At 38.0% G+C, this 26,674-nt stretch overlaps 1 protein-coding gene and 2 pseudogenes across 2 annotated transcripts; 1 reads left to right on the forward strand and 2 right to left on the reverse strand.

Annotated features, from left to right (window-relative positions):
• Window positions 1-716: 716 nt before the first annotated feature.
• On the reverse strand, window positions 717-19,125 carry LOC146467655 (uncharacterized; annotated as a pseudogene). Its single transcript, XR_014867613.1, has 18 exons — window positions 18,589-19,125; window positions 17,435-17,469; window positions 15,966-16,056; window positions 15,781-15,824; window positions 14,978-15,056; window positions 14,513-14,574; window positions 13,573-13,789; window positions 13,272-13,398; window positions 12,324-12,352; window positions 10,401-10,732; window positions 8,589-8,676; window positions 7,554-7,624; window positions 6,824-6,899; window positions 6,329-6,417; window positions 5,461-5,530; window positions 5,125-5,184; window positions 3,647-3,721; window positions 717-1,234 (listed from the first exon to the last, which is right to left on the reverse strand). The product of XR_014867613.1 is annotated as an uncharacterized LOC146467655 (transcript).
• On the reverse strand, window positions 2,031-3,640 carry LOC146467656 (uncharacterized; annotated as a pseudogene).
• Window positions 19,126-19,328: 203 nt separating the features above from the next.
• On the forward strand, window positions 19,329-26,079 carry LOC146467657 (thymidine phosphorylase-like). Its single transcript, XM_085125161.1, has 4 exons — window positions 19,329-19,832; window positions 21,888-22,106; window positions 22,834-23,088; window positions 23,611-26,079. The coding sequence occupies exons 1-4, from the start codon at window positions 19,334-19,336 to the stop codon at window positions 24,153-24,155; spliced, it is 1,518 nt and encodes a 505-aa protein (XP_084981287.1). The 5' UTR covers window positions 19,329-19,333; the 3' UTR covers window positions 24,156-26,079.
• Window positions 26,080-26,674: the final 595 nt, after the last annotated feature.

Below are 26,674 nucleotides of genomic sequence, written 5' to 3' on the forward strand. Positions count from 1 at the left end.
TATCATAACATTTGTTCTGTATAACAAGACATGTTCAAAGAACATTTTTGGACCATGCAATGCCCTCAAAAGCTGAAAAAATTGCTTGGCTTACATGAGGCATCCCTAAAACGTTAAATGTTGAGACGTTTATCAAATATAGCACTGATCAACGTTTTTTGTTTATAATTAGGCCTGGTCTAGAGGCCGTACCTATAATGCAATATTGCTTTGAACCTCATTACCAAAGAGAGGCGGAGTACAAAAAAATTTTCATGTGAAAACTGGTTTTGCTTCCGTGTGAGAGAAACTAATTTTAATGTTTTGGAGCATGGTTTCAAAATCAAGACGAATTTCACATAACAATTAAAGAAATGACACTTTAGCAACTAAACAAGTGACTCAAAAAGTTTTAATTGTTCGCAAGAAAGCGAGACGGAACTTTCAACAACAAGAAATCGCTTACCGCGCGGTGCGCGAGAATTTAAAATTTCCCACCATTTGTCGGTATACTGTCAAAAATAAAGGAATTTTGGCCCGCTAGTTATTCAGCTTGTGTGGTATATACTAAAACAATTATTCACCTCAGTGTCGGTGAAAGTGGTGGAAATTTACCTTGCCGCTTCGCGGCTCGGTAAATATCCACCACTATTCACCTCCACTTCGGTGAATAATTGTTAAATATAGGCAGGCAAGAGCATAAATTGAAAACAAGCAGCAACCAGAGAAACGCTAAGTTTATATAATGTTCAAACATTCAGTGACAATTCTTTATTGAGTTCTTGGTTTCTTGCCACCCAAAACAGAATTTAGGGGCCTGGAGTACTTAATGGTTTTTTCTTTCTTTCTTTCTTTATTTTATTTTTTTTGCGGCGAGAAATGCGTTCTGCTGAACAGTAATTTCAAAGGGACAGACGATCTTTTCCCTGGAGTGGGTAGTGGGATCAAGTTCTTGGACCTCTGAGTCATTTGTCATTTCCAGTCCAACTTCTGATTGCCCCTGGAAGCACGAAACAAAAAGACCAACGAGAGCAAAACCTGACGTCATGATTCCATGTGGCGCAAATCAGCCAATCAAAAGAACGGTTCATTACTGCGACGTAATCTGATTTCACCATCGTTCATGTGACATGACATAAATTGTCTTCATAAGCGCTCCTTGATTCCTTTGAAGTCAGGCGTCTTTTGGTGCGACTGCCACAAAGTATGGGATGTAAGCCAGTAGCTCCACGCCACTGATCATATCATCGTTAGACTGCTACATGAAAGAAAAGAGAAATGTTATACCGGATTGATGTTCACGGCACTGCAAGCCATACGAACTCACTATTTGAAATTTATTATGAATTAAAGAACCTTGAAAAGAACTATGAAGCCTGCTGGAAGTTGGTAACTCTGTGATTATATTCATGATTATATCATGAACGTGCCCCAATTGCCCCAATCTCGATTCTGTGACCTTGAGGCCTGTGTCCAACATTAGGATAAAGACATTATAATTTTTTTTCCGTCACAAATGCATCAAAATGTTGACTATGAAGCCTGTTGCAGGAAAAACGCGACTTGTATAGAAAGCTGTGTAAGACGCATCGATCAATTTAGTATTACTCACACTAATTTCCACTGTTACTGAGAAGAAATTAAACATGATGAACAAGCGACGGCGACTAACAACTGTTAGAAAAGCGAGCAGTGAGGAACACGGTTTGAATTGTTTGAAAATGGTCAGATATACCTAACAGAAAACAACCTTTGCGAGTCATAACTGAAGGAGGATGTTTTAAGGCCAACTCACCTTCTATGCAATTCCTACTGATTTATTCACGTGTGAAAGAAGGTAAAATTCTCGAAGTTTTGCACGACAAATGTGATTGTTGGCGTGAATAATAAATGTCCTACATCGATGCGATGAAACGGAATAGTGAACTAAAATAACAATGATAATAAACTGACTAGGCGGCCACAATTTTCTTATATCATCCACTGGCCACAGCCATGTTGTACTACAAATTAAGCATTAAGTCACAAATCGTTGTTATCGAGACCGGAAGTATAGTAAGTTGACATGCGTACACGAACCTTTCCAAGAAAAACCTTGGGTAACCCAAGTCATTCACACAAAAACACCAGGATGATCACTGATAAAAGAACATAACACGTGACAAATTTTTTTTTATCAAAATAAGCCTGAAACACAACCTCTAATTTCGATACCACTTGAAGCCCGTGAATTTTGAGCATGTATTTCGTGAGTAATGCCGAATTCAAAATTTATTTTTCCCTATAATTACACCCTTACGTTTTGCTTTCAAAACTAGCCGGTGCTCTTTTAATAGAATTTCTACAGCGGTCCCAAGTTTCAGCAAATGCAGATGATGTTTACAGTTCTAAACGTTTTCGGGAATACTGAACATACGACCGCAAACATACGCGTATGAAGCTTTCTCGTTTTTAAATAACGCTTATCTTTTACACCTTAATACTTCCGGGATCAAAGCAAGGAAGTGTCGAGAACTAGTTTCGAGTTTGCTAATAGATCTGAAACAAGATTTACGACAGAAATCCAAACGTTTCTTCGCTGCGAACAAGAATTTGAGAAGCGACAAAACGTAAGCACCAGTCCATGCGCCACGCGGAATATATGGGAAGTCTAGATGCCTTCCACGGGGTGTGAACACCATTCCACAGGTACACAACAAAGGTAGGGGATATCTCCATGGCAATATACTCAATTTCAATCAACTCGCTCATTACTGGTAGCCCAGTGGAAATGACGACAATCTTGGACGTAACAGTGGCCAAGAGTTGAAAGAAAAGAGACCAGAACCGAGCGTGCTTCGAGTTTAATCGAAGAGTGAAGAGATATCCTTTATAACCAGGCACTTTTACGAGAACTGCGATGACAATCAAGAAGTTGATAACCTAGGCCGTCTGCCACGCAACTTCCAGTTCATCGGCGTGTGAAAAGAGTGTGAAATTCTTGTAGCAGTAACTTGAATGTTTTTCACGGAACAGACAGTTAGTGACGTTAATACTTAATAGATTAGAGCAATGAATCGCCAACGAAGAAGGCCAAAATAAGGCACGAACATAGTCGCGTTGATACACACTTCGCGGCCGCATGAACGGTTCCTCTTTTGTGTCAAAACGCTGCGTGAAATCACCGAGAACGTCAGCGATCTCGGAGTCTGACATTTTTTTTTAGCTTAACAAGAAGGAATAGTGAGCTTCGATATCGTTTCAAGCCTGAGTTATTTGAATCGATCACGTTTTCTTTCGTTGACCTTACTGAAGAGCGGTTTCCCATGGGTTGCTTGCATAAACACAACGGATTTGCCTTTCAAGGAAGTTCTATATAAAAGTTCCCAACCTAAATTCTGTGTTTTTAAAATGTTTAAACAAACACTTGTTGCTTAATTATCTCAGAAAATTGCGTGGTTACCCCCAATTTTCTTTTTGGATTCCAACAGCCCTTGGTAAGGTCGGCTTTTCCCTCAGTCATAAACGGGACATTAATTTAAGGGGCACAGTCTTCAACTATCTATATTCCGACGCAAACAGCCTTTGCTATCTTCTACTATTACTTTGTTTTATCATACTTTAGGTAATCAAAGCGAGGTATAAGTGCAGCAGTTGAGCCCTTTCAACTTAGTGACGTAAAACTCACCTTTCCCAAATTACCAAGAATTTTTTGGATCATGAAGGAATTAGGTTGCACGTTTATAACAGTGGCAAGCAAGGTCTAGTAAACAAAAAAAAGAGATCAAAGAAAAATAGACGTGTCACTACAAAAAATCAAATTACACTTGCGAATGAATGTTAACCAACAAAATGCTACTCTCATAAACACAACCAGCGGGGGAACTTAATAGTAAAGGAGAAAATTGTCGAAGGGGGGGGGGGGGGGAGCGTTAGGTACATGGGAGGCACCGAGAGGGGCGGAATGGGAGTGATTTGGAGTGAGCGAGAAGTACCAGAAAGACAAGGGATAAGGGAGAATGAGTGGGCACGAAGCATAAAGTATGAAGCTTACCCCTTGTACTTCGCGCTCTGCGCTCTCGAATCTCTCCCCCCCCCCCCCCCCTCCCTCATGGAACGTGTCACGATGATGGCTGGTCTGATCGTTTTAGAAGAGACGAACTCTCTCGGGAGAATTAATGTTGTTTAGCCCTGCGCAAATCCTCAGTGCTTCTTCCTCGCATGACTGTCAGTCAACAAAGGGTACCCTCGGAACTAACTCCATTTGTCCACCTTTGAGTGGGATCCACCTTTAAAGTGCCCCCGGGAAGAAAATTTCATTTTCCATCTTTTTGCATTTTCGTGTAGAATATGACCTACTTACTCATGTTACCAAATTTCAATCCTTTACGGCGATTGGAAGTATATTTTTTTCAGCCTTTTATTCGAGATTTCACGGCCGCCATTACTTGGCCTTGTTCCGGAAGTTAACAAGGCCGCTTGGCTCAAATTACAGGAAGTGACGTCATTGGCTCAACACGAAAAATTCCCCATGGCTAATTTTCATATGGATTCTACTTCATAAACTGTATTCTGCTTTTGCGAACTAAATAACAGCAGAATACAGTTTATGAAGTAGAATCCATATGAAAATTAGCCATGTGGAATTTTTCGTGTTGAGCCAATGACGTCACTTCCTGTAATTTGAGCCAAGCGGCCTTGTTAACTTCCGGAACAAGGCCAAGTAATGGCGGCCGTGAAATCTCGAATAAAAGGCTAAAAAAAAATACTTCCAATCGCCGTAAAGGATTGAAATTTGGTAACGTGAGTAAGAAGGTCATATTCTACACGAAAATGCAAAAAGATGAAAAATGAAATTTTCGTCCCAGGGGCACTTTAACAGAGTTAAAGTAAAAGGCAAACATGTGAAATTTGGCCGCGCTCACCCAACCTGATGGTGTCCACCTTAAAGGGGAAGTATCACACAAATTTGCTGTCATTGTTCAAATCAAGAATTGAGTTGATCTCTTTCCTCTCGTCATTCTAGAATTATTTGGCAGCTGATTGAAGGTCTAATTTCATCATTTTTAACAAAAGATATAAAAAACCCCATGAAACCTCTCCTTTAAAAAGGTGTCCACATTACAGTTTGGGGAGAGTCCACTGTACACTAAAGTTGTTACTCACCTCAAACGACCTTATGTCTATGATTCCACTTTGACTTTTATCTACTTTACCGAACAATTCCTGAAACAAAACAAGAAAAAGACAATGCACACTTCGAATGTTAAAATAACAACAACAAACAAATCTCATCTGGCCAAAGTTGGCAGCGAAGAATGGTTACTCAAAAAACCGGACTCGTAATCCAAATTAGTTCCTGGGTTCAATGCTGAATATTCCTTTAAATAAGGGGATTAATCTGTCCACAAAACAGAAGTGAAATATAGGAATATATGAAGAAAACGAGGCAAGGTGACGTTGAACTTACAAGCAGTACTTAGAGCTGGAGATATTTCTTACCATAAAAGTACTGAGCCATGAATCCATGGCAGAGGAATCCATGTTACTCAATGCATTTGAAATCAGTGGACTGAAAGGCAAAATAAACAAACAAAAAAATACATAACACGTACATTTTATAACACGCATGATTAAAAAAAAACCAAGTACAAACAAGAGTTTCCATATCTCAAATTGACCTTGGACACCTCATGAGGTTTACACAGAGTCGTTTCATTATCGTCATTTATGTACGCTGGAACAGAGCCCCGTTTTATTAGGCAAAGAACTGAATGAAGATAGTTCTACTAAGGCAAGGAACAGCATTTTAGGGTTTAGCACCGATCTACAGTATTTATGGTTAAGTACTGATTCAAAAACAGCTTTCATTTATTGTGATGCAGGGTAACTCTAAGCAAATACGTTAAAAATTACAATCCTCGGCAACTAATCGTCCTTGGTTTAATGGTTAAATGCTCTTTTTCCTTCTTTCCTCCTTAAGTTTGAAATGAGCTTCACTTCATGTAATTTCAAGTGAATGTCCAAGTTCAGTTGGAGAGATGAAAACAAGTTCTAACCGGGAGCGAAACTTAACAACTGCACTTTTAAAATTAATCAGAATGAATTGCTGTTGAGAATTAAACCGTTCACTACATAAGATAATTTTCGGGCCTTTAATGGTCTATGAAACCATCAAACTACAAAAGCTGCCATGCTGGCATTGACCGAACAAAGGCATGCTGGGCCTGCAGTGTCCCAGCATGCAAGAGGCCTAGTGCCCAGTTCTAACAGTATGATACTACAGGGCCTGGGGTCAATTTAATAAAACTTTTCCACTTGTAGTGTACAATCTGGGTCCTTGGCTTTACATGCAAACACTTGCTTTTACCTTGACTGGGCCAAAAGATCACACATTTGATGAGCAGCTGTGAACTCTTCAAGACCAAAGTAGGTACTTTCACAGGCCATGTCATAGATCTGCAAAAGATTTTAAAATTATGCTGATTTAAAGACATTTATTGAATTTACAGTCACAGTTACAGGCCTATCTGTGCAGTAAATGTATCCACTTATTTTAGTAACAGTCAACAATGGAATTAATCAGCTACTAAGAAGGTAAACATGGTTAGAAGCCGAGACTATATGTTGTGTTCTGTCCTCTATCTTCTCTTCTCGCATTCATAAAATATATGTGTCTTGAGAAGTCTTTCTTGAAGCAAGGGAGTATGAGACAATTGTCTCCCTTATTCTGTCTTGACTTTCCTCTAATGTAACTGGACCAGAAAATTTTCATTGAATTTACCTACTCTATTGAACATGTGTTTAGTTGTGTGCAACAGATTTTACTTGATAAACTAGTAGCTAGTCCAGTCGAAAAGATTACCTTTTTCAGATAATTTATTTGCTGTCTTGTTAAATGCTGAGGAAGGCTTTTCTTAAGTTCAAGGAAAGATATGTGCCTGCAAAATATAAAAAGGGTAATGAAGCGAAAATAAAAATAATCATTAACAGGCATTGAGTATACTTATGCCAGATGTACAAGACATAGATAGCGCTTTTAGTAAAGTAAAGTAAAGTAACGTAACGTAGCCGAACGTAACGTAACGTAAAGTAAAGTAAAGTAAAGTAAAGTAAAGTAAAGTAAAGTAACGTAACGTAAAGTAAAGTAAAGTAAAGTAAAGTAAAGTAAAGTAAAGTAACGTAAAGGTAACGTAACGTAACGTAACATATTACGTTACTTTACGTTACGTTACGTTACTTTTACGTTACGTTACTTTACGTTACGTTACGTTACATTACTGTAATGTAATGTAACGTAACGTAACGTAACGTAAAGTAACGTAACGTAAAAGTAACGTAACGTAACGTACAGTAACGTAATGTAACGTAAAGTAAAGTAAAGTAAAGTAAAACTGCCATTGATTAAATTTGCATTGATTAAATTGTCAGTTAAAATTAACCTAATCATAATCATGCATCCAAATCCTTGGGGCTTCTATAGATACCACACTTGCAGTGGAATGGGCTTGTAACCTTGTTTAAACACGGTGATGGTGATTGATGACATTCTCAAGACTAAAAGTCTGTATGCAGTAGTTCCTTTTACCACTTACCCATCACAGTCAGTGTCCAACTTTCGAAACACTTGAGCTAAGGCAGCGTTTGCTGGCACGTCAGAAGTAACCTAAAATAATGGTCATGGTCATGGTCATGTTTTTATATATCGCACATATCACAGTCTCATGGCAGCTTACAATAATATTCTTCTTTGGGGTGAGATCAGATACATGTCAGCACGTAAAGGAGTCATTGTTAGCCTCTATCAGTCCATATTATTCTGATCTCACCCTCCTGCCGATCAAGGATGAAGTCAGAGATAGAGATAGACCACATCACCGGGGACAATGTCAACTACTCTTTTCAAACAGTGTGTAGGTTCTTTAACGTTCCACAGATTATTAGGAACTTGCAAGTGGTGTGAGATGGGACCTACAGCTTATCATCATTACCTTATAATCGTAACTGTTTGCAGATGTCATTACAAAGGCAGCACTTTCTCCTCAGTTATTTAAAGACCCTGAGGGTTGGTCCAACCGGGCTTTGAACCCATGACCATGGCATAGTTAAGTCATCTGGTGTTCCCCCAACTAAGTTAACCAGTGGAATATAAAATTTTATTTTTCACTGGCCAACAGCTGATCCAGGAGTGGGGTGTAGGGGACTCAGCTGACTTTTTCATGTCACGCTTACGCCAAACAGAGGTATCTCTTATTATAGTTACAAAAGTTACTGTTAGTAGTAACAGTAGTCCCTTGACTGTAACATGTGTATTAAAGATTCTCCCTTGTACTGAATGCCTGGGAGCTGGCTCATCCACTCTTAGGACTGACACTGGTTGTTGTTTAGTTCTATTTCAGATGAAACATCTTCACTCCAGGCCTGACTGCCTTATAGCAAGATTGGATCCAGCAGGGCTTGCCAATATTCTCCTAAGAAATTTTTCTTTTGTATGACAAGTAAACAGAACATTTGTGTATGAGGCTCTTTAAATAATGACCACTTGGTTATAAATTACCTTCACTGGAGAAAAAAACTGTGCATGTTATATAAAGATTGTGTTTCTAAACTTTTTTTAAACAGGTCCCGACCTTTAAAAGTCTGGGTGTAGCTGACCGTTGTTGTTCACATACTGTTGAAGACCGCACTGATATGACGTCTAAATTGTCAGGCTGCTCGCTGCAAAACAAACAGCAAACCTAATTTACACTGCAAATTCGAAAAACATCAACACCAAAGTTATCTAAGGATGTTAGAGATGTGAGGAAAAGCAATCACATTTAGGGGTATCAAATGGTCTTTGCGAGCATTTGCGAGCATGCGAGCAGTGTGTTTATTTTTGCGAGCACAAGCAGTTGTCAAAATTTTTCTTGCGAGCAGCGAGCACTTTAGAAAAATACAGATGGCGAGCAGCGAGCACTTCGAGTACTTCGTAAATTTTCCGCTAGCCGAAATCTCTCTTTTATTAAGAGGATAAATGTTTTGCGCCAAGTAATAGCTATTAATAATCTGGCTGACACCTCCAGAACAGAACAATAGTTACAGGCTGAACTGTTGAAGAAAGACTGAAGCCAGAGGTAAGGATGTTTAAACCTTTTTGTTTTGACCCTATCATAACTGATTTATCGTTTATATACAGCTATTTCAATTAACGTTGTCGGAATAAAATCAAGCTTAAAGACAAGACCGCAATGTTTTGTGGGATTATTTTTATGAATAATTTCATCAAAATCATCCCTGCACGTGCAGGTCATTGTACTGCTAATTACAACCTATTGTTTTCTCCAGGCATGACTGATTTTGATGAATTTATTCATAAAAGTCCCACGTAAACTTTCGGTCTTGTCTTCTAGCTTCATGCTTTGAACCGACAACGTTAATTGAAATAGCTGTATGTATAAAAAATAACTACAAAAGAGGATTAACGAAATTTTGAGCAATCGAGCACATGTTAACGAGAATGCAAGCATGCAAGCAGTTGCAAAAATTTTGCGAGCATGAGTAAGCGAGCACCCGTGTAATTTTTGCGAGCAATTTGAGCAAAGGCCAAATTTTGCAAGTACTTTTAAATTAAATGGGACTATTCGATACCCCTACATTTATTTAGTATTTTTCATGTGGTTTATCTGGCATCTGATTGCAGGTACATATATTATATCCCAGGTGTTCATTCACATAATAATATTCCTGTTTACAGAGTAATTAAATTAAGATATAAAACAAGTGATGCAAAGTGTCATGTTCGAGAGGAAAAGATTGACCAGTGAAAACAAGTCCTGAAATTCAAGTCTACTGTTACATGTAATATATCAAACACGAGACACAGTGTTTCATCACATAATATCAAACGCCGAGAAGAGAGTTGAATATATGACGCGTAGCAGAGTATTTTTGACGAACTTCGAGATTTTTGATATTGTGATGAAACACTGTGACAGTGTTTGAAATAACTTCTCAAACAAACTGATTTTGAAGGAGAAGTCAAGGATACAAAAACAAGGAGTTTTTCATCAGATATCCAAACACGTCACGGTGCACGATTTCATTAATTGTCTTGGGTTTTCGAATTATTAATGAGTTTGAGAAGTAATATATCAAACAAGAGACACAGTGTTTCATCACATATCAAACACCGAAAAGAGAGTTGAAAATAAGACGCGTAGCAGAGTATTTTTGACGAACTTCGAGGTTTTTGATATTGTGATGAAACACTGTGACGAGTGTTTGATATAACTTCTCAAACAAACTGATCTTGAAGGAGAAAATTAAGGATGCAAAAGCGAGGAGTTTTCAATCAGATTTCCAAACACGTCATGGTGTATGATTTCCTTTGTCTTTGGCTTTTGATTTATTAAATAAAATTGAGTTTGAGAAGTGTACTTAACAAACTCTTTCACACTAACCTGTCATCAAATTCTTTTTCTTCATCATAATGATTGTGCTCTACATCCATCAACTCAATGACTTCTTTTACTGAGTCAAAGTCTGTGTGAGCTGGATTCTCCCTGACAGTTTCTACACAAATCATCACTTCTTCTTGGCTTTCCTCTGTTGGACCGCTTGCTACAACTGCAGCAGTAGCACTCTTACAGTTCTGTAGAGGTGCTACTTTCTGTTCTGGTGATTTGGGACACTTCTGTCTTGTTTGCTTTGGTGGGGACCTCTTTACTCTTTTTCTTTCCTCTTCAAGACTTGATTTACTGTCTGATGCCAGTACATTTATAATTCTTTTGCTCTGGGGTAGACAACAGAGAAATCATTAACTTTAATTTGTATTACAAGATATCAATTAAACTCCACGAAATCAATGAAAATTTAAAAATCTGCATCAATTTAACCTGCATTATTTTCTTTAAGTGTTACAGTCGAACCAGGTCAAGCGTACCCCCCTAGATTCTATTAATGAATCTATTATTTGAAAATTGAACCCGTTAGTCGTTTCAAGTATTCAAATCAAAATTAGATTTCTGATTGGATTATACGAACCAGGGTACAAATAATGCATGAAACCAGAAAACCAGAAAGCCCGCGGGAAAAACCCCTCTCAATATATTCAGAGCGGCAATTCTTGATTTATATAACAGTGGATTTTCCAAAAAACAGATTTCTCGTGATTTACAGCAGTCAACGCGTACTGTCAGAAAGAAAATTCGCCACCGGGCACGGTGGGTCCTGTCGCGTAAATTTAAACTCACTAATGATCACTAAATGAACATTTTACGTTTGTGCACTTGCGTTTTTTCCGTTAGTTATTCAAAAACAAAAATGAAAAAGGACTGGAAGTGTTTTATTATAACAAACGGTTCTCTTTTTGAGGTATATGCAAATTAATTTAGCGAAAAGTATGCGAACTCACAGTGAAAGATGTTCATTTCAGTTGACCTTCGACAATGGCAGCACATGTGTTGCGCTATTCGTCGACGTATAATGGACAGTCTGGTGAAATAATAATATATACCACCATTTTTCATGCTACAAGGTAGGTAATGCTATACATGAAAGATAAATTGGAATTTTTCAGCCCGACTCATTTGCAAGCGCTTGACTTTTTGCTCTTGCCATGACCAAATTTGCATAACGAATTATATGAATGTGTCAACAACATGCAGGAACAGTTTGAACGAACGAGCTGCTTCAAATGTACTGTATAGTTTGAATTTTACAGGCTATTGCTTTTACTGTTAGAGCGGATCTATGTTCTGCGAATTTTAATTTGATCATTGATCCGCGTTAACAAGGAATAAATGAATGCATTCTTTGAAACGACTGATGGGTTCAATTTTCAAATAATCGATCCATTAATAGAGTCTAGGGGGGTACGCTTGACCTGGTTCGACCGTAATTTTTTTAAAACATTTATTTTTTTTAATAAAATGGACAATTCATTTCCAAAATGTAAATTTCTATTATTTGAATGTTTTAAAATTCTTTGGCACCTAAGAGTAATTCAAAATAAAAAGAACAATTCAGTTCTCTAATTGTTTGGTGCATATTTTAACCTTCAAATATACTGTTGAGGATATTTTAGGTTAACTCCTTCAATCAGAATTGCTTTCCTTGGCATTCACTTTAGTGTAGTAGTATTTCAAACAAAATGGCCCCGAAATTTATATCAATGTTTTCTTCCTTAACAGAATGATAATTGAGTGGCACTAATTTCATTCATTTAGAAATTCAGCCTTCTTGTTTATGTTAATTCCTTTCTTTTATTAGAGGTTGTGACAGGTAATATTATAAACTGCAAGTAACAATTCTACCTCAGCTTTTAATATTGATGTACGTAAAAGAATTCATTTAAATGCAACTTGCAACGTCTTAAATTTTACCTTTTTCTTTGACTGTGCAACACTTATTCCTGGTTAAAGAAAATGATAAAATGTACATTATCAATGGCTGCAATTTATGATAAATTAATTACAAATCATGACAGTTTTATACATGTACTTGTACTTGTAGATTACAAACTGGGCCTTGTTTTTACTGGTGATATGCACACAAAAATAAGTTCAATAAAACAGCTCAAATTTGTACGTAGTCGCGTACGTCATGCGTGACCAGTATTTTTGAAACTTAAATGGAGTTTTGATTAATAACATGTCAGTTTTGAACATTGCCGGCGAGAATTAAGAGTTCCTGTAGAAATTATCCTAGTTTAATATTGATGGTATAAAGCTATAAATTTTTCTTTACATATTACACCATTAATTAGTATTTCAAAAATAACAATCATTTCCCAACTATTTTGAATTTCCTTTCAGTTAATTAATGCATCTTTTTTTAGAAACTAAGATATCTCAAGATTCCATTCAAATGTCGGACATTACAAAAAGGAATTTGAATGTTCATTTCATTCTTGGAAAAACTGTAAGTGTGAAGTAGACTGACTGTGGTATCATGATTCAATAGATATAACTGAGCACTTGTAACAACAGACATAACCCTAATTCTACACTAGTGCGCATTTGCTTGTTTGTTTTTTCTTTTTTGTGCACTTGTAAAATCAAGGGCCCTGTTCGAAAGAGAGCTTTACATACAGGGGTTAAAGGTTAAGCAAAATGACACTTGATTGGACTAACAGTTTGACGCTCTTTTTTGATGTACCAACTGACTTCATCCCTCACTTCCCTTCAATGTTTGCAAGGATGATGCAAAGATGTTTGCAAAAATGAAACAAATAGTCTACTTGGTTGGCCCAAGTTGTTCTGTTTTGAAACATTCAGTCTTCAGGAGTAAAATTGGGAAGACACCCTCATCATGGTGAATTGCTCCCTTACCATTCGTTTTCGGCAATTTCTTAGGCGGTGGCCTGTCTGTTGGCTTGACTCTTTTGTCATTACTGAATGTGTTCCCATGGTTATTTTGGTTGATAATAGATCCTTCTTTCTTCCCTTTGTATATTCCCTGGAGAAGAAAATGACATTATGCCAAGTTACTGGTGCAGTCTTGGTCAAAAAATTTAAACAATTGAAATAAATTATCACTCACTGATGTGATATATGAACTTGTTTATAAACACAAGATCCGCACATTAGATTTTGTTTTGGCAAAATGATCGGCAAGCATGATTGGATGTACCTCTTTACTTCGTAAGCTCCCCAATGACCTTGACTTAAGTGTTGCTCTTTGTTCATCATCCTGCTTATGGTGTCGACAGCAGCACTTAGAGTGTATGGCTACACCAGCAGGTTTGCTGGCGTCCCTTCTGTGCAGGTTGACTGAAGTTGACTCAGGAGCATGTGAAGGTATGGATTGTACTTCCTTGCTAGGATTTTTTATAGCAGGCATTCTATACCTGAAAATGAAAGGAATATTAATAAGAAGAATTTTCATTTTATGCAGTGACTGCTTCATATTAATGAACAAACACAGGACCATAACTTTTCAAGTGATTGCCTTCTTGAAGTATTTTGTAACAAGTACAGCACTAAATTAAACATTACTGAAGAGGGCTTCACATTAAGTTGCCTGCCTTAAAGAAGCATCTGCCAAGATGGAACAAACATACAGTGCTTGGTAAATGTACCCGTCCAATCATCAGCTAAACCCCACATGTCCTTTTTCTTTAATGACAATCTTAATCAATTGGATTAATTAAACTACTGAATAAGACTCTGGGTTGTTATGATGACATAACTGCGAAGAAAAAAATACACACACATACACGCAAAGTACCCAAGTGGGCGGGGATCAAAGGGGATTGTTTGAGCTATGACAAGAAGACTTAAGCCAGCCCGCACAGGACTACTTAAAGCTTGAGGTTGTTAACTTGGTTAAATATCCATTAAATAATTTATATATTAAATAATATAATTGTTAGTATTTAAATGTTTTTCAGTAACTTTATTTTTCTGTAGATCATGTAAAGGCGAAGCTAATAAAATAAAATAAAATAAAAAGCTAGCAGTCTTTCCAATTACCACAGTGACTACTACATGTCATACATGCATTTAACAACACTCTTTGGCAGGCACAATTATATTAAATTATTAAATTTCATGGTGCTACATATATATACCTGCTGTTTAGGTTAGTCTGTCCACCAAAAGTCATCAAATACCCCTTTCTATCAACTTCAGTCTGAAACCATGTATAAAAGGAAATTAGGAAAAACATTTATTAGTTATAGGCCTGCACTTTTATTGCGATCATGGCATCATTTTTATTACTTACTAATGACTACCAGATTCCTTCTGTCAGTTTTTCTGATTCTTATGCATAATATGACTGTCATTTAACCCTCACTGGGATAATATACAAATTATATAACTAAATGAGGATCGAAGCAATTTAAGGAAAACAAATTCTGGTATTTGTGAAAAAAATTTACACCATCCTGAAAATGTGCTATAAGGAGAAAGGGTGATGGGAGGGGGAATTCCCATCATGGCAATGGATTAAAGCCTGGGGGGAGGGGGGGAGGAGGGGGTACTCCAATTGGATTATAGGCTGAATTGAGTTATTGAAGTTATTACAGGCTTACCTTATCTCTCCTTCTCTGCAGATTTTGCATTGGTTCGCCCAAAGACTGTTGAAGCAGCAGTCGGTCAGATGTACTCATCCTAAAATTTTATATATAGCAGTAAATAAACAGTGCAATTTTAGGAACATTTACACAGAATAGAAAAGAAATAATATATTTGGGAGTCTGTTAATTAGGGTTAAATGTAATTTAACTTAGTTAACGACTTAGCGCAAGTTGCTCCCTGGTGGCGTGGCGTTAGCGTTTATTGGCGTACAGTTTGGGCACTGGTGGCACATAAGCGTTTGGGCGTTTGTTGTTACATTACTGTGTGGGCCTGGGTGAGGTTTGCGGGCAGTTGTGTGGCCAGCGGTATTCTCTTGCACTTTAGGCGTGCTCCTTTGCACGTGCTTGGAATTTTACTCTACTCAGCATTTTTCGTGGCGTGGTTAGTTTATCGCGTTTTGTTGGGCTTTTCTTTCCCTCCCTTCCCTCCCTTCCCTCCCAGTAGTGTTAATTTGTTATTGTTTGGATTAGTGTAAGTGTTGGGGGTTGGTTAGGGTTTGGGTTAGTTCTTTGTCTTATATACTTATTTTTCCACTGAGCTTCTAGTCTCAGTGTGACAGGTGATAGGGTTGGGGCTGAGTTGCGGGCGGGGTTCGTGGCTGGGTTGTGGGTGGGGCAGGCTTATGGGGTGTTCTACCTACCTGGGTTTGGGTTGGCGGTACCAGCCCCTGGCTCCTGGGCACCCAAGCTCCATTTGCGTCATAGGCGTTAATTATATAAGTCAGTGTATGTATCATTTCAATGGACCTTATACTCACATGTGGAATCCCTTTACTGGAAGCTGAGAAGGACGGCTTGAATTCTGTTCCGAATTGAGATCAAGAAATTAATATGGCAGATATTAACAAATTAAAGGAGCAGACTAGTGTAACTTGCATAAAATCAACCCGGAATTTATCAACAAATCATGAAATAGTCAGGGAGAAAATTGCGTATAACTCACTGCAAGCCGTGGATTGAATCCCTGTGGGCACCATCCACGATCAGCATTCTTTAATTCACAGTTTAACTGCAACTGTGTCATTTTCAAAGTGCTGTTGATGATCATAAAGTAAAAGATTATAAGAAATTCCATATTCATGCCTAACCAACACTCAATGTATAAACTAGATCTAAACATATTTAATGATTACATGTAATCGTATCACTTTATTCTTGTCTAGTAAGAAAAAAGTACAGAAATATGTTCAATAATGTAATGTCACGATGGTTTGAATTTCTCACTGAACTACAGACCATACTGATCATGCTACCATTACTAGTGGGAGACATGGTGGCCTTACAGTTAGTGTGTTAGACTCGGATTATATAAGCACTCCAGGTTCAAGGTCAGCGGGCTGAGGATCAATTTGTCTTGTGTTCTTGGGCAAGGCAATTTACTGTTTAGTGACTTTAACAATGACTCTCTCCACCCAGAAGTGTTAATATTTGGTAATAGTAAACTGTCAGGAAAACCTGTCTCTAAGTGTTAGGAGATTAATTACCCACAATGGACTTCATTAGCATTTCTTCCATGGGGAAGTAGCAATTTTCCTTTCCGCTTACATGTACATGATGTATGCTTACTGAACCGGGATAATTATACCTCTGGAAGCAGTGCACCACCGACAAGGACAGTGACTAATTAAGGCTTCTGAAGGTTTACCTTTTGAACATGGACAAATAAATGAATTAAACGAGTAAGAGACATCATAATTCCTCGCGAAGCGAGGGCCGAAGGCCTGAGCGTAGCAAGGTTAATAAATTTGTTGGGCCGAGCCGGCCCGAGCGGAGCTAAACCGCGCGAATTCAAGCGAAAAATATATTTATATATATGTATGTATGTATGTATCTTTGTATATATACTTCGTTGAAGGTGTCCGCACTGGTGCCTAGCAACAGTAAAAAACAAAGTATGAATGACGTCAGACTGTCTGGCGTCGTCTGGAGCAAAATTTGCATACATCGGGAAAGTTTGCGTGTCGGATGAAATTTCAACAATATTCACTGAATACAGAACTATCTCTTCAGAATATTTTCCCTTTTTTCCAGAAATTTTTTTTGTGAAAGATTGCATTGAAGAAATTACACGTTTTGTGGCAGCGGTAAAATAATTTCCCATGGGAAATAAATTCATCGAACACAACAGCGCTGCACGCCTGTTGTAAACTTCGTCGCCTCAGAAATAGATTTTCAACCGCAAACTAGCCTGTGGAACTACGAAAAGCCCATGCTATGTTCAGAAACCTTTTAATCTCCTCGTTTGATGCTACAATACGAGTAAAGAGGTCTTTCCACCCAGCCCCAGCTTCGCGAGGTTTTGCGAGTCACGTATTTCTAGTATTTGTGTAATAAGTGGACACTTCACAAGTCAGAAGAATATGAAGGTACATGTAATTAATTAGTATTAACTTAAGACAATCCAAAACTGACCGTTGGATGCCAGAATCTGCTCTTGAACTGTTGACCTGTTTGAAAGAAAAAAGCATTACAAGGCAAATAATTTCCACTTGTGCTTATTGAATGAGGCTAAATAATATTACAATATAGAGATGTCACCTCCATTTAAAGGAACACTGTCACAGGTTGACATTGTGCAATGCTGCTCACTCCTGGACTTAGAGTTAGTCGGCTGCCAAAAGGATTTGCTGGAATCAGTATAATTTGGAGGTGAGGACGTTAAACAGCCCAACCCAACCATGCTTCAGTTAGTTACTGTTAGGTAGTAACACTTTAACCCACCTTTACTGTACTTGAGAATGATGTAATATTAAGTAATGACACAGGCAAACTCTGAAAAAGAAATTCTGAGTGCTCACAGGAGTCGAACCTAAGACCTTCAGATTACTAGTCTAGTTCGGATGCTCTACCACTGAGCTACAGGAGACTCGTGGGAGAGAAGGCCAAATTTAACGGCCTTAGCTCCCACGGGTTTCCTGTAGCTCAGTGGTAGAGCATCCGAACTAGTAATCTGAAGGTCTTTAAGGTTCGACTCCTGATAGGAGCACTCGGAATTTCTTTTCCCGAGTTTGCCTGTGATAAAAGGGTGTGTTCATATTAGTGCCGAGCAAGAATCGTACTCATGCAGGCACAGGCTCAGGAATCAAGTGTGAACATGGGCTAAGAGTGGGTTTTTGCTAGCAGTATAAAATCTATTGAAAAATTATGTTGATTAATTGGTCCAGAAAGGGTGGCTTAAACAGTTAATACCATGCCAGGTGACATCACAGAACAAGGAAATTAGGTAAGCAAAACAAATTCCATCAAAGCACCGCCGGCTGAATTTTGCACACGATCGATCCTGCTGGGACCTGATGGATGTGTGAAGAACGCAATCAGTGCTTGATGATTCATGCAGTGACCTTGTTCTCACTTGTTCATTCGGAATGTTTCAACCTTCCTATAACTTTTGTTTTAAAGAGCAAACTCTTGATGTTTTTTCAATTTAACCACAGCAGGAAGTTCGACAAACAATTGAGAGTACTTAGGACGACAAATTTTAAAAAACAAACTGCCAGGCAGACATGCATCGACAACATAAATTAGGTTTTAAAAGTCTTTAATTGGAATTTTCGATATTCACCCACCTCATCATCTTTGTTTCCTCTTCCATCATTCTTTTCTGAAGCTTTTCCTGATTTCTTGCTAACAAGCGATGTAAAAGAGCCTTCTGAAATGAGCGGTAAACTCGGACAAGTTATCGAACGATCTTCTTCGACATACGACGGTTTGTTTACAATGCTAATCCCGAAACCCTGGACGCTGTCTGGTCCATAAACAGACTTCGAAGCAATTCCAAAATGTCCAGAGCTTATTGAAGGAAGCATGGAACATGAAATGAGATGCTGTTAATTAAACAAAAGTGCAATAAACCGGGAACAAAGAACGAAGCACAACAACTTCAATCAGTTCCATGGATACGGACAGGACAAATCAAAGACCGTCAAGATTCTTCGCTCGCACGGAAAACTCCGAAATAACTGGAAAAATACCGTCTTAACGGCATCACTATAACATCATTGGTTTCAATACTTCTATTTCTTTAAGTCCATTGAATGTTCATAGCTTGCAAATCTGCATTTCGTCCGTCAACTGGATCGAAGATCACCGCAAAGTACAAATGGTGAGGGAGGGGAGGGACGGACATACCTCTCCAATGAAAAGCCTAGTTTTTCCCTTAATTGTGCCCTTTCATTTGCAAACGTTTCAAAAAATTAATCTAAGAAGTTATTTTTTTACTTTTTTATAAGCAGGATTTGGATGTAACGACTGGGAGAAATAAATTCGCAAATGCATTTGGAAACCTTAGGGTAGGGTGGGTAAACAAAGTAAATGAACAATGTTCTCTGGAGGTTACTCAATCGAAACGCGGCTTCGGCTGACCAAGTGACGTGGGAAACTTCTGACCAGACCAAATTTTCGCTTAGTAGCATCTGTAAGCTTAGAAGCTCAACTAGCATCAACATGTCCAGCTCATTTCATATTTCAGACCTGATTGCCAAAAAGCGAGATGGCGATGAACTGTCCGTGGACGAAATCCAGCACTTCGTAAAGTGCGCGACTTCGAAAGCTGCGTCCGAAAGCCAAATAGGTGCAATGCTCATGGCCATCTTCCTCAAAGGAATGAACCGAGATGAAACTGTACATCTTACAAAAGCGATGATATCCACTGGTAGTTGCTTAACATGGCCCGAAGAGTGGCAGGGAAGTGTTGCAGACAAACACTCTACAGGCGGAGTTGGAGATAAAGTCAGCATCCCTCTTGCTCCCGCATTGGCCGTTTGTGGGGTGAAAGTTCCCATGATTTCTGGTCGCGGGCTTGGTCATACCGGTACGCCCTTTATTTTTAGTCAAATTTATTTTATTTTCTGTAAAAATTTGTAAGCTTACCTATTGTTTACACTTCTTAAGTATCAAAAATATCCATTGAACGGAACGTTCTGTATATTAGAAAGCACTCTTCAAAACCTTGTTAATATCGTTTGTTTTTAAAAATATTTGTACATTCATCTTTTTAATAGTTACTGTAATTATAATTTCCTGTATATTAAGTATGTATTTTTCTTGTCTACCTTTAACCACGACAAAATAACTCTAAAGGCATCGTAATTAGCCTGCGCAGGCCCTTGAAGAAATCAGTATAAACGCCTTTGCTATTGAAGCACATGTAAATTAACCAGACCGTGAATACTCAATGTACACAATCAAACCTGTTCAGGATTTTAGAGGAGAGGGGAGGGGAGGGGACACGGTTTGGTTAACCTCAGTTGCAAGCGGTAGGGCAGGGTATAATTCACTGCTGCTTCATGTATGAGCTCCCAGTTCCCACCCCCTCTTTTTCCCAAATGATTACTAAGTATTTTCTTTTTCTGTTATTGTCTATTATACCGCAAATGCAATTTTTTTTTCAATTATGCATCAATTTTGTTTCTTGATTGAACAAAGAAGAAAAATTGCTGAAAAAGTGGTACATTAATTTTTTTCTATTAGTTCAAATAAGGAGTGTAATATTTTACCCTTTGAGGGTTAGTTTTGAGTAGGGTAAAAATTATTGAAGTTCAAAGTCTGAATATTATGCTTCTAAAATTCTTAGGTGTATCCAGACTTAATTTATAATTTATAAATTATAGAGGTTTTGTTCAATAGCTTTTGTTTTTATTGGAAGATAAGAGGGAGGGCAAGGAGCTACCGGTATTCAAGGCTTTTTTCATTGTCATAATTATGATTTTAAGCCCAGTGAAACTCGCTTAGTAATATTAATATCTCACAGTGATGGTGCATAATATTTCTCAATTGGCTTGGTGGGGGGGGGGGGGGGGGGGGGTGGGGGTCTCAGTCCCACAAAAAGTGACAAGCTGAGGGTACATATCAGAAATTTTAGAAAGCACTGTACACCTAAAAGATTCCAAGATCAACATTTTGTGGGTGTGGCTGAAATTTATTTTCCCTTAATAGGGGTACCCATAATAATTATTATTCTAATGGCTTCATAGTGTCAGGATAATTCAAACAATGGTCTATTTAGATTACAGCGTCCAAAGTGGTTCTAAAGCATTAATTTTAAACCCAAAAAGGTATTGTTCAGTATTACAAGCTGCCAGCTCCCTGCGAAATAATCAGGGAGGGTGTGGCTGTGCACACGACAACCATCTGAGAATTTCAGATCAGGGTATTGCAGTGATGTCTGCAGGCTTATAGTTTACATGTATGTTGTACATGTATGACTTATTATTCATTTAGGCCACAGGGAGCCCTCACATCTGTTTAATATGAGATGAAACAGGAAAAAGAGTTGATTATCGATATTTATTGTTGGTCAGATGTTTCTGTATTAAGTGATGGCCATTCTGAATAACTTTAACAGGTGCAGCAATCTATCACAAGGAATGGGACCAAGTTGTAAAGTTCAGAATTCCTTGGAGTTTTTCAACCACACACTCAAGTTCCAAACAGTTTCTGATGGAAACTTGGTCCCACTCCTTGTGATAGTCAACCATTAATCAAAATAGCCAACAGTGCAAGAAATATCCAAAATAATGATGGGAAACTTGAGTAGCCTCTGTGTTTATATATAGGCCTGTCTTTTGGTGTTCAAGAAGATTTCAAGGGGAGTGGCCTTAAATGACCAATGATCACCGCAGGGCCAATAATATTTAAGTCAATCAGTAAAATTGAAGGGGTGTGCGGAAGAAGGCCCTAAGTGACTTTTGATGTAAGGTCAAATTCTCCTTTTATTTCACAAGCAAAAACAAGAAAATTTGGAAGGAGAACCTAGTAGTTTATCAGAAGTCACTTAGGGCTTTTTTCCAGGCACCCCTTCAATTGGCATCCAGGCTGTCTATTCCCAGTAATCATGAATCAATCCTGTTTTTTTTCCGTCATGCAGGGGGTACCCTGGACAAGTTAGAGTCCATCCCAGGCTTTCAAGTCAATGTGGATTCCAAACAGCTGAGTGATATCCTGGGTAAAGTTGGCTGTTGCATTGTGGGACAGACGGAGTCGTTGGTCCCTGCTGATCGGGTATTGTATGCCATAAGGGATGTGACTGCTACAGTGGCATCCATGCCTTTGATATCAAGCTCTATCATATCCAAGAAAGCTTCTGGTATGTATGCGAATGAAAACTGTACACTTACAGCCTGCAGTTATACATGCAGGTCCAATTTCACTAGTGGCAATATTTCGACCCCTTAGCCTCATCCCCAGTCATCCTTGGTGCGCAGTTGAATGTGACATTTAACCAGTTGAAGTGGTTGGAAAGACTCACCCAAGGAGTTCAGTCCCAAGCCTTTTAGTTCCGCTTGCTTGATAAGGTCTGGGAATGAGGCTGATTTTCCATTACCCTCCAAGTCAGGACACTCAATTGCCAAAATGAAAATACATCCTGACGGCAACTTTCAAACAAGATTAAAATTCACCTTTTGTATAGGCCTAGGAGCAGCAAACTGCATTGCAAGTATTCATATTCAATATCTACAACAGCCTACTCTATTTGGATAGAGAGTTGTGTGCATTTTGAGAATTAATCAACCATTTGCAGAGCCAACAACACAAATGGCCTGGAAATATGTAATCTGACTGGAGACTAGCCTCCCACGCACTCAACCCTTCCCTCATTTTCTTATAATTGTGCACAATTTCTTTTTGAGTAAAGTTTGTGAAACCCTTTCATACCATCACATCTGCTATCTGGCAGATAAAAAAGTGCCTCCTTTTGTAAGATAATGTTTTGTCGGCTAGATTAGGATCGATTTATCTAGTGAATATTTTCCATGACTTCTTTCAACAAACTTGCCGTGGTGGACAACAAATTCTTCTCCCTTTCAAACCAGAAAACCCCTCAGCCCTGATATTGGATGTGAAGTGTGGCAAAGCAGCTTTTGCCACAACAGAGGAGAAGGCACGGGCACTAGCGCACTCACTAGTTAGTACAAGCCAAGGTCTCGACATCAAGGCAGTGGCCCTAATCACTAGTATGGATGCACCATTGGGAAGAACTATAGGGAACTCTGTAGAAATAGCTGAATCCATCAGCTGCTTGAATGGAAAGGGTCCTGAGGATTTGAAGGAGTTGGTGTGTGAAGAAGGTAAGAGCCATTTGTCTGAACCAAGGCTGCTTACGTTTAGCGATCTTTAGCTAGTCTAACAGGCAAATGTCGCGACAGACTGGCCCACAATCTCTAACATGCCAATTAATGGTTTAAGAGTTTCAGGCACTGTCAAATGCCGAACACAGTAATTTTCCAGTTTTTTTTTTCCGTTTCGCCCACTATTTGCGCTGGGTGTAGATCTTTGAGAATATTCAAACCACAGGAAGATATCAAAATTAAGTTCCAGATTGTATCAATAAAGAGAATATAAACTGTGTTTGAGATCACCACCATTATTGGTGGTGATCTCATTTCAATAATTGAAATGCCTAGGTGTCAACAGAAAGGATGTTACTTAAGTTTGCAGTAGCTGTAGAGGCATTCCCAAATAGCAGTTTGTTTCCTTTCTTACAATGAATGATTGTATCAGTAATCCTAGAACCAGTTATTTGAAAGGTGTTGTTGTCATCTTTACAACGTAAGAATTCAAATTTAAGTTACTCCAACTTTTCTTTTTAGGTGGTCATCTGCTTTATGCTTTAAAAAAAGTGGAATCAGAACAAGATGGTGTGAAACTCATTGCTGATGCCTTGGAAAGTGGAAAAGCTCTTCAAAAATTCTGCGAGATGTTGAAAGCACAGGGAGTGCGACCAGATGTGGCACAGAAACTTTGCACCCCTGGCGCAGACCCCTTAAGTCTCTTGCCGCTTGCCTCCCAGAAAACTGAACTTGTTGCTGAAAAGAGTGGTATAGTGTCTCGAATAGATGCCCTCGCTTTGGGAAGAGTGATACACAAGCTTGGCGCAGGTAGACAGCTGTCCAGTAGCAAGATTGATCATGGGATTGGCATTGTGCTGAGTGTGAGGGTTGGTCAGTTCATACCAAAAGGCAGTAAATGGATCACTGTCTACCACAATGGCAACCTTGATGATTTTCAAATAGCTTCTCTTAAAAATGCTGTGGAGATTGATGAAAATGGTGGTACAGCTGACTTGCCCGTCCCATCAAGAATTATTGATATTGTTGATGGCAGAAGGCGAAGTTCAATTTTTGTTTGTCAGTAGTTAACTACTTAAACCAGTAGTGGAACGAAATGAGGCAAATAATGTACTGCAGGATATTTTTACTTACTTATTTTTTTTCTCTTATAGTGGGTGTTTTAATAAATAGGTCAAGGTTTTAGATTATTTACATTTCATGTGACTTCTATCAAATATTAGTGAATGCCCATTTTGGTAACACAGTATGGATTAACCCAGCTTTGTGCACATCAATGAAAGTGTGGTGAAGTCAATACCAAAAACATTCACAAGTTTGATATCACAAGTTTTGTACTCATTAATTTTGGCAATTTTTAGTGTGGTATTTCAAAGAATCAGAGCACTATTATCAATGGTGTTACTTGGTGTTTAGGGGGTGGGGTATACTTCAGGAAAGGTCACGAAATACATAATTTTAAAAAAATGTTAGTTGCAGAACACGAGATTCGATGTCACAAGTTTTGTACTCATTAATTTTGGCAATTTTTAGTGTGGTATTTCAAAGAATCAGAGCACTATTATTAATGGTGTTACATGGTGTTTAGGGGGTGGGGTATACTTCAGGAAAGGCCACGAAATACATAATTTTAAAAAAATGCTAGTTGCAGAACACGAGATTTTTGGTCTACTTGATGAGGTGGGTGTGACCAGCGTGTTCAGACATGGATGTATTGACATTTTTTGGATATATTTCCTTCCAACGAGTAATTGGAATATTATTTTGACAAAGAGTGAACCAATTACTTACCCTGTCAGAGATATAATTTTTTTGTAAATTACACAAGGGATGATAATACGTGTACTTGAAAAAATTGTTATTAATAACACTTGCGGGTAAAGAATATTTAACAATAAGCCAGAACAGTTTCATTATCTGGTAACCAGTTGAGAAGTCACATGAGGAAAATAATGTCTCAGCACAGACTTGTTTTAATACAAGATCCATTCACAGTCCTTAAGATTTCACTAAAATTATTTATTGTCATTACGTATTTTAAATTTGCCTTAAATCATATCTACAGTAATTTCAGTCCAGCCTTCTGACAAGGTAATCAGGAAATATTTTTCTTTTCAATTTTAAGGATTATTATTTTTTAGAATGTAGTTATCTTTCAATATTCCTGTGATATCTGGAGTTGTGATTAATAATATCATTATAGGATTGTACAGATTTGTGAAAATTAATATTGATGATGTAACAAGGTGGAAATAAAACAGTTCTTTTGATTTACCAACCCTTCATATTAGTAATTTGTCTAAATCCTTCAGTCAAATGTTGAATCATTTACTGTCTTCCGAGTGATGTTTTTTTGTGATGCTGGAATTAAAAGGAGCTAACAGCAATCCTCCTCTGGATCTTTGCCTTAGTTTGTTCACGGGGTTACATCCTTATCCTCAAGACTGGCATGCATGGTTTGTGTGGGGTAAGCAACTCAAAGAACAACAAAACAGTTTTTTTATAAGATCCACAATGGCCTCGTCAATCACTGAGATGCTAGATCGCACAGTTGTACCTATCAACAGGTCCAGTCTAATGTGCAGAGCTGTGTCAGTCTATTCCTTTTTCCCAAGAACTAGTTGTGCTGGGAATATTTCTCTACTTGACACACTGCTAGTCACCTCAGCATCTATTTTTAAAACTACTGCTCTAAACCCAATCTAGAGTGGGTGTTTTTTGTACTTCTGGGGCTGGGGGTGGGGAGGGGGTCTGCTCCTATCCCATTAAATTGCAAGTATAAAAGCTACAACAGTGAGGCTTGGAGGATAGAGAACTCGTATGTCCAAAGATGTTTCCTTTGAGGTCTGCAACAGGAAATGATTATGTCACAATGTGGTAACTACATCATGATTGTCAAATTAAGACCATCTTGGATTCCCCCAAAACTTCAGGAATTAAACTGTAAAAATTGAATGAAAAGTAATCAAAACCAGTAAAGATTAAACCAATATGAGCTAAAAAACATAAAAGTTACTGAAGAAAAGTAATTTTTCTTCATTTTTAAAAGGAATGTTCCATTTTCTGAAAAAAAATACTGCCTGTCAAAAATTATTTGCTATCGTAATGTTAAAGTCAATGAAAACGAACTGTTCGCATATTAAATATTTAGCATTTGCTCAAATATTAAGCGCTGTTCATGTTCAAAGTTGCTGTGGGTAGAATCCACAACCCCCCCCCCCCCTCCCAATCTAGATAGGGTTAAGGAAGTGGTGTGACGTCACATGAAAATGATCTATCCTTGCCTAGTTGTTATTTGAAATTAAGAAGTATTGCAGATAAGTATCTAAAGAAAAGGGAACAAAGGAATTCACTTTTTTAATGACAGTGACCAGCCACAGATGAGTATTAAACTCTATTACACTCATCAGTTGACCACTTTATACTTGAGGACCTTTGAATACTATAATAATAATAATAATAATACTACTAATAATAATAATAACAATAACAATAACAACAATAATAATAATAATAATAATAATAATAATAATAATAATAACAACAATATTTAATGAGGGGGTCCAACTCGCCAAGGTGGTTTTCA

This window comes from Pavona decussata, unplaced genomic scaffold (genome assembly GCF_977016875.1).
Source record: "Pavona decussata unplaced genomic scaffold, jaPavDecu1.1 SCAFFOLD_134, whole genome shotgun sequence".
Lineage (NCBI taxonomy): Eukaryota > Metazoa > Cnidaria > Anthozoa > Scleractinia > Agariciidae > Pavona > Pavona decussata.